We start from the raw sequence: 18,213 nt of genomic DNA, 5'->3' as shown, positions 1-18,213 counted from the left end.
GAGGGAGGGAGGGAGGGGAAGGAGGGGAAATGAGCTGATACTAAGGGCTCAAGTGGAAAGAAAATGTTTTGAAAATGGTGATGGCAATATATGTACAAATGTGCTTAACACAATGGATGGGTGTATGGATTGTGATAAGAGCTGTAATAGCCCCCAATAAACTGATTTTTTTTTAAAAGAAAGATAATACCATGGCATTGGACAGGCATACTTTGGTCCTCAAAATAACAACCTTATTTTTAACACTTTAGAGGTCCTATGCAGTAGATTTGCCTAAAGAATCATTTGATCTATTGACTGCTGCTTCCAAGAGCATTTATTATTCAAGTGAGATTAAATTCATGACAGTTGCAATCTTTTCTGCATTTATCAAGATGTTACCTATTGTTCCAGTTGTGATGGTGTTGCTTTTCTTTACATTGAGTTGCAATTCATACTAAAGGCTACAATCCTTGGTCTTCCTCAGCAAGTGCTTCGAGTCCTGCACTTTCAACAAGCAAGGTTCTGTCATCTGCATATTGCAGGTTGTTAATAACCTTCCTCTAATCCTTATGTCACATTCTTCTTAATATAATCCAGCTCTCTGATTATTTGCTCAGTATGAATAAGTATGGTGAGAGGATACAAGTCTATGGACACCTGATTTTAAACAATGCAGTTTGTTCTGTTCACGTAACTGCTTTATGACCAATGTTCATGTTTCACATAAGCACAATGAAGTGTTCTGTAATTCTCCTTCTTATCAAGATTACCCACAGTTGATTATGGTCCACACAGTCAAATGTCTTTACCTAGTCAATGAAACACAAGGAATTATCTTTCTGATATTCTCTGATTTCAGCCAAGATCCATCTGGCATCAGCAATCATGGTCCGTGGTTGTTTCATGTTCTCTACTGAACCTCTCATAGCCCCCTGTCAATGTACTGTTGCATCATTGGATGATCCTCAGCAAAAATTTACCTGCATGAGACAGCAATGATATTGCTTTATTATGTACACATTCTTTTGGGCCACCTTTCTCTGGAATGGGTACAAATACAAATCTCTTCTAGTCAGTTGGCCAAGTAATTGTTTTCCAAAATTTCTGGCGCAGACAAGCGGGTGCTTCCAGTGCTTCATCAGCTGAAACATTTCGATTTGTATTCCCTCGATTCCTGGAACCTTGTTTTGGCTAATGCTTTCAGTCCAGCTTGAACTTCTTCCTTGGTCCTTGCTCATATGCTACCTCCTGAAATAATGGACTGTTGACTAGCTGTTTTGGGTACAGTAATCCTGTATTCTTTCCATCTTCTTTTGATGCTTCCTGCATCATTCAATATTTTGCCTATAGAATTTTTCAATATTGCAATTCAAGGCTCACATTTTTTCCTTGAGTTTTTTCAATTTAAGATATGCTGAGCATGTTCTTCCTTTTTGTTTTTCTAACTCTGGGTTTTTGCACATTTCATTATAATATTTTACTTAGTTTTCTCATGTTGTCCTTTGAGATTTTCTATTTAGCTCATTTACTTCATCATTTCTTCCATTTGTCTTAGCTACTCTACAATTAAGAGTAAGTTTCAGAGTCTCTTCTGACATCCACTTTGGTCCTTTCTTTCTTTCCTGTATTTTTAAAGACCTTTTTCTTCTTCACAAATGATGCTCTTGATATCTTTTTGCAGTTCATCAGGTCTTCTGTCATTAGTCTTCAATGCAGCAAATATATTCTTGAGATGGTCTCAGATTCAAGGGGGATATACTCAGGGTTCTATTTTGGCTTTCATGGACTTGTTTTAATTTTCTTCACATTCAACTCGAACTTACTTATGAGTAATTTGTGATCTGTTTCACAGTCAGGCTCTGGTCCCATTTCAGCTGCTGATCTTGAGTTTTTCCAACCAAATTGATTTCTATGTATTCCATTTGGAGAAGTCTGTGTGTTTATTCACTGTCTGAGTCGTTGAAAAAGGTATTTGCTATGAAGAAGTGGTGGGTCTTGCAATATTCTATCATGTGATCCCCAACTTTGTTTATATCACAAAGACCCTATTTTCAAACAACTGTCCCTTCCTCTTTGTTTCCAACTTTTGAATTCTAATCACCAGTAATTGTCAATGTAGATTAATTACATGTTAGATCAATTTCTGGCTGGAGGCATTTCTCTTTGTTTTTCAAATAATTTTATTGGGGACTCATAAAACTCTTATCACAAAACATACATACATCCATTGTGGACATTTCTATAATTCTTCAATTTCTCGATCTCTACCTTTAGTGTTTGGTGTAGCATAAATTTGAATAATACTTATATCGATTAAATTTCCTTAAATGCTGATAGATATCATCATATCACAGATAGCATTGTACTTCAAGATAAATCATGAAATTTCTCTTTTAATGATAAATGCAATGCCATTCACCTTGATTGTGTCATTCCCAGAATAGTAAATCATATGATTTTCTGATTCAAATGGCCAGACCAGTCCATTCCAGCTCGATAAGGCCTAGGAGATGAAACCATACACATTCCATTTCATGTCTTCCACTTATCCTAGAGGCATACGTAGCGCATTCCAAATTCTGACTAGTAGTAGATTTTCGCAGTTATTTCTTCTCATTTTGAGTCCTGCCCCATCAGCAAATGGAGGCCCAGGGCTTTACTCTCACAGGTTGTACTCTATTCATGTCATTATGATCAACTCTACTTTGAAAGGCAGCTCTTCCTCAGTCATATTTTGAGTGCCTTCTGGCATGTAGGGCTCATCTTCTGGCAATATCTTTGACAAAGTTTTGCTTCCACTCATTAGGCCTTCAGTTTCTGACAATCTTTCTAGGCTGTACATAAGGTTTCCAGTGGCGAATTCCTCCAAAGTAGACAGCCCATTTCTTCTTTGTAGTGTGGAGGTTCCACTGAAATGTGTTCACGTTGGTGACCCTGCTTGTAGTTGAAATATCAGTGAAGTCGTTTCCAGCATTGCAGCATCACACAAGCCACGGCAGTATGATAAACTGACAGAGAAGTGCTGTATATATCTACTCTATACAACTACTGCTCCCCCACTTACAGAGGCTCATATATTTAGAATACTTCTCACCTTCCTTTGGCTGATGTTGAGACACTCTCTAATTGATATTTAGATTACTTATTGATGTTTATATCAGGCCGCTATGATTCAGAATTCACTCAACAGCATCCAACCACAACAAAACAATATTGATGCTTTGTGGAAGACCCAAATAGCAAGATGTCTACCGAATTCCTATGTACACTTAAGGTTCTCAGATGTAATTATTGAATTAATGGGTACACAATTAATAAATAATTAGTGAGTAATGAATAAATGGATGTTACAGAATACAAATATCACTTAAGTCAGGGGCATATGTTGGTGTGGCAACACTGATTTTGTTGTAATAATACCTTAAAAGGATTTTCTTAAAAGGATTCCACCATGAAAGGATCTCATGCACAAATGTAGACTCTGTAACGACATGTCCAGACTCTGTCCACATAATTTACACACAGTGACTCTCTGCCACCCCTCCATCTTAGGGTGCACACACCATTGGCATGATCCATCCTCGGGAGTATAGTCCCAAAGAAGAGGCTCAGGGAGACCCTGAAAGTAGGATCAGGGCATTTGAAAAGTAAATTCTGAAGCTCCATAAACTCAAATAGTATTAGTGATGAACAGTCAGGAAAACTTTATCAATTATATTAATAAAGAGAATTTAATGTAGGTAAGTTGTTAAATAATATTGGAAAATTGAAGATGCAAAAGAAAATATACAAAGTAATTGGTTTACTGCAATAATTCTTCCAATATTTGCAATTAATTGAGCATTTACAATGGTTTTCAAAGACCTTAAACTTCGCTTCAAAAAAAAGAGAAATATCAGAAATGAAAAATCCTAAGGATCTAGGAATAGATTTTGATGCAGCACTTAATCCTAGCTCCAATATAAAAACAATTAGCTCTTACAACAAGGCCCTGCTCTACACTTGCCCTCATGAAGGAAACACGGAAGATATGGGTGCTATAGCAAAAAGTGGTGAAGAAATTAAATGGTGTCCAGCTATCAGATAGAATAGCATCTGGGATCTCAAAGTCTTGTTTCCAAACAAGCAGCCATCTAAGTGAGATGTCAACTAAGTCCACATGGAAGAAGCATACCACTATTCATGATCCAAGGATTGCAAATTATATAAATTAAGTTGTGAGATTCTGGTGTGCATAAGGCTATGGATGACAGTGGAAGCCCAAAATATATTCGCAGGATTTGCACAGGGAATAAACCTCCATTGATTTATGTCTGTCATTGAGGGATGTGAAATAACCTGATTATCTGATAGAGAGTATTGGAGAGACAAAATGATAAATTTGACTTCAACGGTGTCACTTGATCTCCCCTCTGATAAACTATGGGATTGATCTGGTTTTTAATATTTTCTGTGTTTGTTTGTTTGTTTTTCAATTTGGGGTTTATCTCAGTTGCGTTTTGTCATTGTGGGTAGCCTTCTTGAATCTTTGTTACATGTTTATCTGTTTTTTGGTAGATGAAACCCGGGCTAGATGAACCTATAGACACAACTACTAAAATAAAATATGCTGGTGGGGGGGCGGTCAAAGGTAAGGAGGAGCTGATATCAAGGAGTTCAAGAAGGAAGAAAGTGTTTTGAAACTGATTTGGGGTAGCAATTGTACAATATCGCTTGATGTGATTGGACTATGCCACGGTATAATGTCTAGATTAGCTCCTAATAAAATGGTTTGGGGGAAGAAAAGAAATGAGGAATGCTAAAAGAAGGCCTGAGATTCATGAGCCTGGTTGACACTACCAACTCTCTGGTTGGCGGTTTCCGCCTGTCTGTTCTTCTGGCTATTCATTTTAATGAAAGCAGTCCTGTGAAAACTTCGAGGGAAATTAAATGTAAAGAGAGGCATTTGATCTGCAGTAGGGATACCACTCCAATCCTTATTCATCCTATTAAAAATCACTCCTGATCTACAGGAGTAGATCAGACAGACATAAAATTTCTTAAAGATAATGTCTTTACTCTCATCATAGAAATGAAAATTCCTTCTTTTTCCAAACATAAGGAATGTTCTGATATAAATTCCACTAATGGGGGAGTTTAAATCTTTGTCCTGAGGTTTGCTTTTCAGCAGTCAGAAAACAACTCTCCCTGACAAATTTGAAAATAAAATTGATTAATATAAAAATATGCTTAAAGGTGTATTTTTATCTTTTCATTTAATAAATTGAGTAAGTATCTTTCTATTCCCTATAACATCTATTGAAAGAAGCTGTACATCAGAAATAGCTAAATATGTAAGTGAGCATGATTTCTTACAACCTATCTCTGGAACACTTAAAAGGGATCTCTGGTGGTCTAGTGGCTAAGCAGTTGCTAACCAAAAGGTTTGTGGTTCAAACCGACCAGCCACTCCCTGGAAGAAAGCTGTGGCAGTCTGCTTCCATTAAGATTTGCAGTCAGGACAATTCTTTGCGGCAGTTCTGCTTGCGAGCATCAACCTGACAACAATGAATGTTTTTGTTTTGTTTGTTGTTTTTGGAGCTTTTAAACATACATAGTGGCAATTGAGCAACTAATCCATATGATTTATATAAATAATCTCTCTGGAGAACAAAAGAGTAGTTTGATCTTTGTTTTACAAAATTACTAGTTTCATAAGCTGATGAGACTTTTTCTAAGTAATCTTGGGTAGGTCACTTAAGAACTCTGAATTCATTTGTAACCATGAAGGTTGGTGATATGACAGACTGCTCAGAGCACTTTGAAGGCTCGGCGATAAGAACTATGAGTACCTAAAGGTCAGGGATCAGGTGAACGAGTGCCTTAAGTCACAGGGGTTTGTTTTGTTTTGCTTACTTTCTCATTTCCTTTAGAGCTCAAAGCTCATAAACCTTATGATCAATTAAAGAGCCAGTTTATAATCTATAAATATATATATTTTTAAAACTCAAGATGTAATGACAGGTCTCCCCTAGAAAAGCCTCTAAAACCAAATACTAATAGCTTCTGTAATCCAAGGACACTCAGCCTTTCTGTTTCTCAGATATAAACTTGGTGGAGGGTATCTGATCATTCAAGTGAGTTGGTCAGCTGCATTTCTGAAGTTTGGCACAATATAAAGCATGGTTCCATGGTACGTATTGATATATAGAGAACAGCTAGTTCAATTTTAAGGGTCTAGTAGAGGCAAGGAAAAACGGAATTCACACAGCTTCAGGATAAACTCTGAGGAGATATAAGAAGGAACTTTCTGACTGCTGTTGGAACAACTAAGATGTCATCGAGTTGGTTCCATCTCTTAGCAGCTCTAGGAAAATTAGAGCAAAATACTGCAACATGCAGTACAACATGATCTTCTGTTTAAGGCCATTGCTGTCACCACTGTGTTAGTTTAGCTCAGGAAGAGCCTTCTTCTTCTACACTGCTCCTGTTTCACCAAACAGAATGTCCTTCTCCAGGGACTGGTCTCTCCCAACAACATGTAGGGGCTGTTAGATCTTAGAGGAATAAGGAATAAATGGAGATATAATTTATTTTACTTGAATGGAATTAAGAGGTTAAATGAGTTGAATAGGTGCATTTGAAATATTGGAAATACCTTGGACTGACAGAAAACAAACAAAAGGGTCTGTCTTTGTAGAAATACAGCCTGATGCTCTTCGGAGGTGAGGATAGCAAGACTCTGTCTCACGTACTTTGGACATGTAGTCAGGAGAGGCCAGTCCCTATAAAAGCACTTTATGGTTGTTCAAGTAATAGAGCAATTAAAAAAAGAGGATAACCCTGAATTAGATGGATTGACACAGTGACTGCAACAATGGGCTCAAACATAACAACAATTGTGAGGGTGGCACAGGACCCAGCAGTGTTCCTTGCATTCTGCTCTACAGAGGGTCATTGAGTCCAAGCTGCCTTGACTGCAGCTAACAGCAACACATGCAAACAAAAGGGATAGGATGGTTGATTTGTCAAGTGTCCTCCAACCCTAGTACTCAACTAATTGCTGTTATCATTCATGATCTAGTAAGTGCTTCTGAGTTTTCTGTGTCATATTTAACACTCAAAAAAATCCACTGGTGCCTGCCAATTATGATTGAGAGCCGTATGTTTTAATTTTTAGCTGCTGTTTTAGCATTTATCCCAAAGTTACCAAAGTGATTTTCATTCATTCGGTTATCTTCTGGTACTCCGTGAGTTGAGAGCATCCCAACGAAGAATATGTTTTTCAAGTCCTCTCTCTCGATTCATCCTTCCATATGGTAGCAGAAGGCCACATGTTTTCTCCTCAGCTTCTGCATAGCTGTCTTCATATCTGTATTTCTGAGTGTGTAGATAAGGGGATTCAGCATGGGAGTGATCACTGTATAAAATACAGAGAACACCTTATCCACAGAGAAGCTGCAGAAAGGTCTCAGGTAGATAAATACGCATGGCACAAAGATCAGGCTGACCACTGCGAGGTGGGAGGCACAGGTCGAGAGGGCCTTGATCTGGCCCTGTCGGAATCGAGTCTTCAGAGTCATCAGGATGACAGCATAGGAGAATAGCAAGACCAAAAAGCAGATGAGAGATAGTAAACCGCTGTTGGAGACCATCAACACCTCGACCACATAGGTATTCATACAGGCCAGCTTGATGACCTGTGGGACATCACAGTAGAAGTTATCCAATTCATTGGGGCCACAGAAAGGCAACTGGATAACCAGTGTGACCTGTGTGATGGAGTGGATGAAGCCACCACACCAGCAGGCACAAACCAGCTGAAGGCATAGCTGGCGGTTCATGACAGTCAGGTAGTGCAAAGGATTACAGATGGCAACATATCGATCATAGGCCATGACTGTCAGCAGGAACATCTCACTGGCTCCCAGAAAATGAAGGAAGTAGATCTGAGCCAGGCATCCGGAAAAAGAGATACTTTTCCCCTGTCTTAGAAAATCTGCTAACATCTTGGGCACTGTAACACAGCTCAGGCATAAGTCAATGAAGGAGAGATGGCCCAAAAAGTAGTACATGGGAGACTGGAGTAGGTGGGCATCCACTCGCACAGTCACCAGTATCAGGAGGTTTCCCAGGACAATAGCCAGATAAATCATAAAAAATATTAAGAAAAGAAATAATTGCAGCTCCCAAGAGGATGATAGGCCCAGAAGGACAAATTCTGACACTTTAGAGTTATTGCCATTTTCCATACAGGGAAGAAAACCAGGTGACCTAGAGAAGGCAAGGATGGAGGGAGACTTAAGTAAGACAATGGAAATTATATATATAATTATATATATGTATGAATTAGCATATTATGAGTATTATGAGCACAGGCATTTGTAAAATCATATTCCAAGATGAAAATAACTTCAAGTCCTGAGAGGTAGAAGATGTACATTCCTATACAGATATAACATAGAATATTTTTTACCTCTTCTGATATAAACTATGATACACTTCTGGGTTTTCAATAACCATAAGTATACTCTAAGAGAAATAAATGATACATTAAGACGGTCATCTTTCTCCTGCCATACATTTACCCCCATGATTGGATGATCTTGGATCACAAATAGAAACACACTCCACAGAAATGGGAGTGTGAGTGCAGACCCCACCACAGCACGCCAAACCTTGAGGGCAGTGTAACTACCTGGAGCAACTCATGAACAGAGAGGTCTACAGGGCCGGCCCCAATCAGAGCCAAACTGAGCATCCACCCCACCCATAGAACTATGTGCTACAGAGGACAACACTAAACCTACAGGTTGAGAAGAGGGGCTGGCCTGTAATACCCATACAGAAGCAAACTAAGAAGGAGAGAGAGAGAGTAAGGGACTAAACCCCAGACTGGCACACCCAGCCCTGAGGATGAGGTCTCTGCATGAGCTTCTAAGGCACAGGAAGGACTGACTATAGGGCTGACAACAGCTCGAAACATAATGTCCCCCTCACTGGAGCACTCCGTGACAGAGCTAAATACAGTGGATACACTGGGAGGAGTGAGTTTAGTCTGAACTCACACAGCAGGGTGAACCAAGAAGGGAACATAACAGATCAGCAATGGGAGCAAAGCAAAGCCCCAAAGCCCCTGAGGGTGGCTAGTTCTTTTTCTTTTCCCTCTTTTTATTCAATCTTTTGTTTTCTTTTCTTTTCTTTTTTGGTCTCTGTTATTGATGTTTTGCCTACCTATATAAGATAGGCATGGGAAGCAAGTCAGAAGAAAGTAATGGGACCAATGGTTACAGAGGGACTATGGGGGAGGAGGAGGCAGTGGAAAGGAGTGGTAAACAAACAACACCAAAGACAAGGGGAACAACTAGGGAATTAAAAGCAACAACAAGGAGGACATAGAGATCTCAAGGATGTTGGAGCAACAGCAAGCTAGCTGAGCAGAATTACTAAGAGGTAGAAGAAGGACGAGCATGGTGGTGGGGCAGGATGAAGGCAAAAGGAAACAGAGGAAAGATCTAGGAAGCAAAACTATGGACAGAGGTATAAACATGGGTGGACACTTATGAAAATACATTAATTCATAAAAATAGAGGTATTGGCCTATGTATATATATTTATATGGCAATACATTGAGGATGGACTTTGGGCCTCCCTCAACACAAGAACACTTTGTTCTAACAACCTGGCATTCTGTGATGCTCACCCTCCCAACACGATTGCCAAAGACAAAATGGGTGCATAAGCAAATGTGCTGAAGAAAGCTGATGGTGCCTGACTATCAAAAGATATAGAATCTGGGGTCTTAAAGGCTTGAAGTTAAACAAGTAGCCATCTAGCAGAGAAGCAACAAGCCCACATGGAAGAAGCACACCAGCCTGTAGGACCGTGATCGTGAAGTGTCAATGGAATCAGGTAACAGGCACCAGAAGACCACCCCCCCCACACACACACACCCCAGAAAAACCATTGTTGAGAACAAGGGTGGTCGGAGCTGAGACCCAAAACCCATCTGTAGACAATAAGGACATCCCATCACAGAAGTGTCACAGAAGTGTCACAAGGAAGGGATGAGACAGCCAGGGCCCAGTAAAGCACCTATGAAACACACAATATTCCTCTGGTTCTTTGAGGCTTCCTCAAAGCTCCCACCCTCCTTCCCAACTCTCATGACCCCAGCCCTGCCTTTCAGTTCTGGCTAGACTGGAGCATGTGCACTGGTACAGATAAGAGCTCACAGCACACAGAATCCAGAATCAGATAAATGCTTCAGGAATAGAAATGGGAATGGCGATATCAGGAGGATAGGGAGAAGGTGTGAGGGATGGGGAAGGGAGGAAGGGGGAACCGATCACAATGATTGATGCATAATACCTCCACATCCGGAAGGATGAACAACAGAAACTTGAGTGAAGGGAGACAGTGGTAGGTATAAGATATGAAACAATAATAATTTATAATTTATCAAGGAGTCATGAGGGTGGGAAAGGGGAAGGGAAGGAAAAACAAGGAGCTGATACCAAGGGCTCAAATAGAAAGTAAATGTTTAGAAAATAAAGATGGCAACATCTATACAAAAATGCTAGATACAGTTGATTTATAGATTGTTATAAGAGCTGTAAGAGCTCCCAGTACAATGATTTAAAATTAAAAGATTACAGGAGGGAGAAACCTATGAAACAGTTCCACTTTGGAACATGTAGAGTTGCCATGAATCAGAATGGAGTGAATCTGTTACAAACAGGAAAACTTGGACCACTTGGGGGAGGGGGATGAAAACAGTATGGTATTTAATTAACACATTCCAAATTTTCCTCAGTAAATGGCATCTGTGATACACAAAAAAAATCAGCATTAATACATTTTTTGAGTGAAGTGATTCAGAATTAGATTTCCCCTAGATTAAGATTCTGTTGTCTAAAACAAGTTTTAGATAAAAATGAAGTGAGATAAAATTTCTTTTGTCTGCTCTACTTTACCTGTTCTCAAAACCAAAGCTAAACTCACTGCCAAATCAATGCCCTCTCAGAGCAACCCTACAGGACAGGACGGAACGTCCTAGTGGATTTCCGAGACTGTAACTCTTCATAGGAGGAAAAGGCCCCATCTTTCTCCAGTCATCCACCCACTAAAGGTTACCTGATAAAATCATTCATTCTGAAGTGTTAGGGATTTACATAAAGAATGAAGAAAAGTATCTAAATTAAAAAGAAATCCTTAATGACAAGAACTCTCTCAAAACATCATTTCAAGTGGGAGAGAGTTCTGAGGATCAGGACACATATAGACGATTTTCTCACATCACATATATGGCCATCCTCCACCTGTGTGTAGAGTAGGTGCACTGGTGCACTTGCTTCTAGAGACTCATAATTGAAAGAATGAATGACTTCACTTTATAGAATGAATGGGAATATAAAATAAAGTGAAAAATCCAGGCTGGGAAATCATTTGTTGTCATAGTACAGCTATACTTTAGTCCTGCTTTATTCAAATTTTTCCAATATCCCAAAGATTATATATTTGTATTACAGATGACAGTCTGATGTTCTTTCCACATCAACAAATTACCTAATTTACAAATGTCAAACTCTCATTAATATTCTAGATCTCATTTCCAACATCATCTTGGGAACATTTGAGTCTGAGAAAGAACAACCAAAATCTTAAGAAGAGGTGTCTGTGAAGCAGAACCCCAGGCCCTGCAGTGATTTGATTCTACAATATGCTTGAAAAACGGCATAACTTGTTCTCAAAGTGAAGAGTTAGCATGCAATGGGCGATTGCTTGTATTTTACACTTATTATTTACACAGTATATATGAAGAGAGAGGTAAGTGTGTATTAAAACATGAGGAAAAAGTAACACATCAGAGGAGTGGATTAAAAAAGGAATGTGTGCAAAACATTATAAACAAAATTGCTATCAAACAAAATATGTATAAGCCTTAGGCTATGATATTTGTTTAAAGTAATATATCACATTAGAAGAATTTCAGTATGATAAATAATTTTAGATGGTTCCTAGGATGTTACTACAATAGCATTCTAACTAATATTAATTACATAATTATATTTTCATAAGATAAAAATAGGCAACCCTATACCTTGGTTGTTTGAATAGTAATCAGACTAAGAGCTGAATTGTAATTAATCTAGAATTTTCTTACTGACTTGAGGGGTTTTCTACCTTTATGTAATATAAAAGCATCATGTCAGCCAACACAGAAGATTCAATTTGGGTGTTAATAAAATGTCCATTTTGGGTAATGACATCTTCGAGACAATATTTTTCTGAGATCTCAAATGATAGAATGAAACTTGGCCTTTGACGGTGAATAGTAAAGCACAGCAATATCCTCATCACCGTGATTGAATGTCCATCTCTTGTCTCCTACAGCAAAAGTTTTGACACCAAACACCTCCAGGAGGAATGGAAGCAATATTTAAGAATGGCAAGTCTATTGCCATAAACAGTTCGTGTTTCACAAGCTAAAGATAACCTAGAGAAATTATAGAGAAAGACAATAAAAATGTTTTCAATTTAGCAAAATAAGACCAAAGAGTTGAGAACGTTTAAGAAATGAAAGATTTTATGGAAGGGCACAATGTCAACTGGAAGAAGATGTAATCAAAGGCTACTAGGGAAAGACAAATAATCATTCTCTAGTTTTTCTAAGCAGATGTCTATCAGAAAAATTTGAAAGTATAAAATTACTCTTATGGGAGTTGTGCGGTTTTTTTATTTAAACTATATTACACTTAAAGATTGTGCGTGTTGATTTGTATCTGTGTTGAACTGAAAGCACTCTATCTTACAGGAAGAAATGGGTCATACCCAGGACAGAACACGAGTTCCATGGGATCTCCTATTGGCCATATGTACTACGCTCTGTAATTTCTGCTGAAACACCAAGAAGTGGTCACCACTAGTTGGGAGATGGTTCCCGTGATGAAATGTTCTGCTGAAGACAAAGTCTTTCTTTTAAACGTTTTGACCTTGTCTGCAGTATTACATTTCACGTTGCATTGGATGAGAAGCGAAGAGGATTTAGTAAAAGAGCAACTAAAATAATTAAAGGAATAGAAAATAGGATCTAGAAAGGACTATGGTATTCTTACAGAAATATTAACATGAAGCCATTGCCTTTTTATATAAAGTCCATATTTTTATGTCAAGTCCCCATCTTATTCAAATCTACCAAGATACTATCAGTCCCAGACTTCTCTGATGATATAAGAATGTCAGTGCACTTCAGATATTCTAAATTGTATAACAACAAAATCAAGATTTCCTAAATCTAAAACTGATGGATGCAAAGATATTTTTAAGAGAGGACAACAATAAGCCAAAAAATGATATCAAATATGGAAAGAAGGGCAAGGCTTTGGGTGGGGCTTTAACTTAATTTTTCTGAAAAGCTTAAATCATTGCATCTCAGAAGCTGTATGGTTTCAAGGTAAAAAAAAAAAAAAGTTACCCTGCCATTCATCCCACCAGCCTCCTCTTCACAGTTAAGTCAGTAGAATGAGCAAACCTCAGATGATCATCACAGTTGACCAATCTATACCCTGACTACTTCTTTATAAGTCAAACCCTTGTTAAGGGCTGGCTATTAGGCTTGGAAGCATCTCATATCCCCAGGGCTCTGGCTGAAATAGAAATTTGCACTGTCCTTATGCCACCACCGAGGCTAATGAGCACTGGGATTCCCAAGGCTGCTGCAGTCTTAATCTCAGTTCTGACTAGAAAGTTGACCTTGGGCTTTGCAAACTCAGAACAACCCAAGCTGATTATATAACAGAACCCACTCCTACTCTGTTTGTCTTAAGTTAATAATGTATGCATACCACTCTTTTAACACCTGAATAAAATGATTCTCCCTAGTTCCTATCTCGTCCATGCTTCCTGGAGTGGGCTGGGCAGAGAGTAAATGCAGAATTGTCCCTAGGACCCATAGAAGTAGAACAAATTTCTTCAAAGTTTTAGAGAGCCTTATCATAGCACCTTAATCTCTTGATGACACATCAAGCAATTTATCTAACTATTGCTTGTTCGTGGATCTTATCCAGAAATATAGCTGGTGTCCTTAGTAACTAAACATTAACTTGATGGAGACAAGCTGAATCCCCAAAACTATTGGCCTGAGATCACCTTTAAACCCAAACTTTAAAACTACCCCGATGCCCTGTTGCTGTGCTTTGGTGCAGCTGAATTGGTTCTGACTCACAGCACTTTTCTGAACATCAGCGTGAAATCATTGCTGGGCGGGAGCACCTCATCCAGCCACGGCGTCAATCCATCTCCTTCACAGACTTGCTGCTTTCTGCTGACACTACCCTAAGTGTAATGTCTTTTCCCAGTACTGGTCTCTCTTGCTAACATGTCCAAAGTATGTGTGCTAAAGTTTGCCTTCTTCTTTTCTAAGGAGTATTCTGCATTCTAGGTGTGCTTGTTCCAAGACGGTACTTTCGACATTCACCACAACACCATAGTTCAAATGTATCCATTCTTCTTTGCTCTTCCTTATTCAATGTTCAACATTCACATGCACATAGGCAATTTAAAATACCATGGTTTGCGGGAGGCATCCCTTAATTCCCAGAGTGGCATCTTTGCTCTTAAACACTTTAAAGCAGACTTGTGCCGCCAATCGGCCAAGGGCACTACTGTCATTTGATCTCTTGACTGCTACTTGCATGCACCTTGATGATGAATCCAAGTAAAAACAACTTTAATCTCTTCTCCATTTATGATGATGCTGTCTCTTGGTCCAGTTATGAGAACTTCCGTTTTCCTTACATCCATACTGAAGGTGTAAGCTTTGATTTATCCTAAATGCATTATCCTGCAACAACAATAACAATAATCTACAACTCAATGGCTAATGTTCAGATATTTTGAGAGGTAGCACAAGCCCATTCTTTTGGCACAGTGGTACAGTGACTATATTGCGTTCATATCATTTGATATTCCTGCATCGTTCAACATTTTACCTGTGTTGCTATCAGGTGCTATTAAATCAATTATGACTGTATGCAGGAGCATGAAACTGCATGGTTCTGAACTCTTCTCACAACGAGGCTATGCATGAGCCCATTGGTGTAGCTACTGTGTCAATCCATCTCGCTGCGGGGCGATCTCTTTTTCACCGATGCTCTATGTTCCTAAGCATGATGCCCTCTTCCAAGGACTACTTGATCACATGTCCAAAATATGTAAAATGAAGGCCTTCATGAAGCGATCACTGAAAATCCGCATGTTATATCAAAATATGGTGAAGAAACTAGATGGTGCTCAGCTATCAGAAAGAAAAGAGTCTGGGGTCTTAAAGTCTTCTTTTCAAAAAAGCAGCACACCAGCCTGTATGACCCAAGGGTTGTAAATAATATAATACAAATGTAAAGGAGGGAACGGTGTCAGATCTTCCATTGTGAACACTTGCTTTGTAGGTGGCTATGGATGACAGTGGAGGCCCAAAATGCATTTGCAGGATCACATATGAATTAAGCCTCTGGTGAATCTCCTATGAGCATAGTTGAGGACCATAGTAGTGAATAGCCCTGTTATCAGACAGAGAGCAATGCAAAGTCAATTATGGCAGACATAGTTAGGTAAAGATGTAATATCATTTGTAATATCCCTTTAGCACTATCTAAAGTCTGTTTAATTTTTTTTTTTTTTTTTTTTTAGTGAAGGGAAAATCCATGTGGATTGAACCCCTGGTTAATCCTTTCTGATCATGGTCAAGATATGTGTATAGCCTTGCTACCATACAGAAAATACATTGGAAAATGGATTTTTGCTGATGCAGGTAGGTTAAACGTTAGCACATACCATGTGCTCTCCCTTATGATTCATTTAAATTTGTTCTAGTTTTAATTTCTTTCTTTTCAATTGAGTTTTTTTAACCATTTTATTGGGGGCTCATACAACTCTTATCACAATCACTATATACAGCAATTGTATAAAGCATATTTGTACATTCGTTACCCTTATCATTCTCTAAACATTTGCTCTCCACATAAGCCCCTGGCATCAGCTCCTCATTTTCTCCCTCCCTCCCTGCTACCCCCTCCCTCATGAACCCTTGATAACTTATAAATTATATTTTTGTCATATCTTACACTGTCCAATATCTTCCTTCACCCACTCTTCTGTTACCCATACCCCAGGGAGGAGGTTACATGTAGATCTTTGTAATTGGTTCACCCTCTCTACCCAACCATCCCTCCACCCTCCTGGTATCACCACTCTCACCACTGGTCCTGAAGGGAGCATCCATCCTGAATTCCCTGTATTTCCACTTCCTATCTGTCCCAGTGTACATCCTCTGGTCTAACTTTGTAAAGTAGAATTGGGATCATGATAGTGGGGGCAGGAGGAGGGGGGAGGAAGCATTTAGGAACTAGAGGAAAGTTGTATGTTTCATCATTGCTACACTGCACCCTTACTGGCTTGTCTCCTTCCCACGACCCTTCTGTAAGGGCATGTCCAGTGGCCTACAGATAGGCTTTGGGTCCACACTCCACACTCCTCCTTATTCACAATGATATGATTTTTTGTTCTTTGATGCCTGATAAGTTCATCCCTTCGACACCTCATGATCACACAAGCTGGTGTGCTTCGTCCAAGAGGGCTTTGTTGCTTCTGAGCTAGATGGCCACTTGTTTACCTTCAAGCCTTTAAGATCCAAAATGCTATATATTTTTTATTGCTGGGCACCATCAGCTTTCTTCACCACGTTTGCTTATTCTTGCCTTCAGCAACTGTGTCGGGAAGGTGAGCATCATGGAACGCCAGTTTAATAGAACAAAGTATTCTTGGATTGAGGAAGTACTTGAGTGGAGGCCCAATGTCCATCTGCTACCTTAATACTAAACCTATAAATATATGCACATAAATCTATTACCCCATCCTCATATACAAATATATTTACATATGTACATGCCTTTATTTAGACCTCTATAGATGTCCTTTGCCCCCTAGCTATTTCCTCTTGTCCCACTGTCATGCTCAGTCTTCATTTGGGTTTCAGTAATTTCTCTTGGTTACATTACTCTTGATCACGCCCTACCAGGCTTCCTACACCCTCCTCACCACCGATTTAGAGATCTTTTTTTCAATTGAGGTTTTTATCTGTTTTACTTTGTTATTCTCGTTAGTTTTTTAAGATTTTTTTTTTCTGTATTTGAAATCCAGGACAGGTAAGTCTCTAGAGACAGTAAGTACATTAATGGTTCCTTGGGGGCATGGCAGGGAAGGATGTGGAGAAATGGGAGCTAATAGAGTACAAAAAAATGAAGAAAATGTTTTAAAACTGATTACAAGGAGATGACCGTACAACTCTTCTAGATGTCACTGAATTATTGAATATTGAACTATATATAATATGATATGTGGCCTATATGCCAATGAAAAATGTTTTTAAAAATATGAGATAAAGTCTCACAATCTCACTTCTAAGGAACATTCTGGCTATCCTTATTTCCAGATAGATGTGTTTATTCTCCAAGCAGTACATGATACTTTCAATATCCTTCACCAACACTGTAATTCAAATGTACGCAGTCTTCTCTGGTCTTCCCTATTCCATGTCCAGCTTTCACACGCATCTGAAGTGATTGAAAATACCAAAAGTAAAATTAAACCTGTGACATCAATCTTTCCCCCACTTATCATAATGCTGTCTATTGGTCCAGTGGTGAAATGTTGGGTTTTCCTTACATTTCGTTGTAATCCATACTGAAGGTTGAAATCTGATTTTCAAGTGTTTCAAATCCTCTTGGTTTTCAACAAGCAAGGTTGTATCAACTGCATATCAAAGGTTGCTAATAAGCCTTACTCCGATTCTTAGGCTACAATCTTCTTCATTATAGTCCAGTTTCTCAAATTATTTGTTCAGCCTACAGATGAATAAGTATGGTGAAATGATACAACTGTGTTACACACTTTTCCTAATTTAAATCAAGCCTTATTCTCTTGTTCTGTTTGAATGAGTGCTCATGGCCTGTGTACAGATTCCACATGAGCACAATTGAGTATTTCAGAATTCCAATTCTTGAAATTCATAATTTGTGATGACCTACACAGTCAAATGCCTTTGTATAGTTAATTAAATACAAGTAGGCATTCTCCTGGTATTCTCAGCTTTCATATAAGATCCATCTGCCATAAGCAATTTTATCTCCCATTTCAAGGTCTCTTCTGAATCTGACTTGAATTTCTGGCCGTTTCTTTTTTTTTTTTTTTAAC

General features: G+C 38.8%; 1 protein-coding gene across 1 annotated transcript; it reads right to left on the bottom strand.

Moving 5' to 3' along the window:
• Positions 1–7,265: 7,265 nt before the first annotated feature.
• On the bottom strand, positions 7,266–8,213 carry LOC101660630 (olfactory receptor 4Q3). Its single transcript, XM_004698856.1, has one exon. It carries the CDS (start codon positions 8,211–8,213, stop codon positions 7,266–7,268), a length of 948 nt encoding a protein of 315 aa, XP_004698913.1.
• Positions 8,214–18,213: the final 10,000 nt, after the last annotated feature.

Source organism: Echinops telfairi, unplaced genomic scaffold, assembly GCF_000313985.2.
Source record: "Echinops telfairi isolate 266 unplaced genomic scaffold, ASM31398v2 ScPeMD7_18;HRSCAF=68, whole genome shotgun sequence".
Taxonomy (NCBI): domain Eukaryota; kingdom Metazoa; phylum Chordata; class Mammalia; order Afrosoricida; family Tenrecidae; genus Echinops; species Echinops telfairi.
Note: the sequence above shows the minus strand (reverse complement) of the source record. Positions and strands in the feature narration are given on the sequence as shown.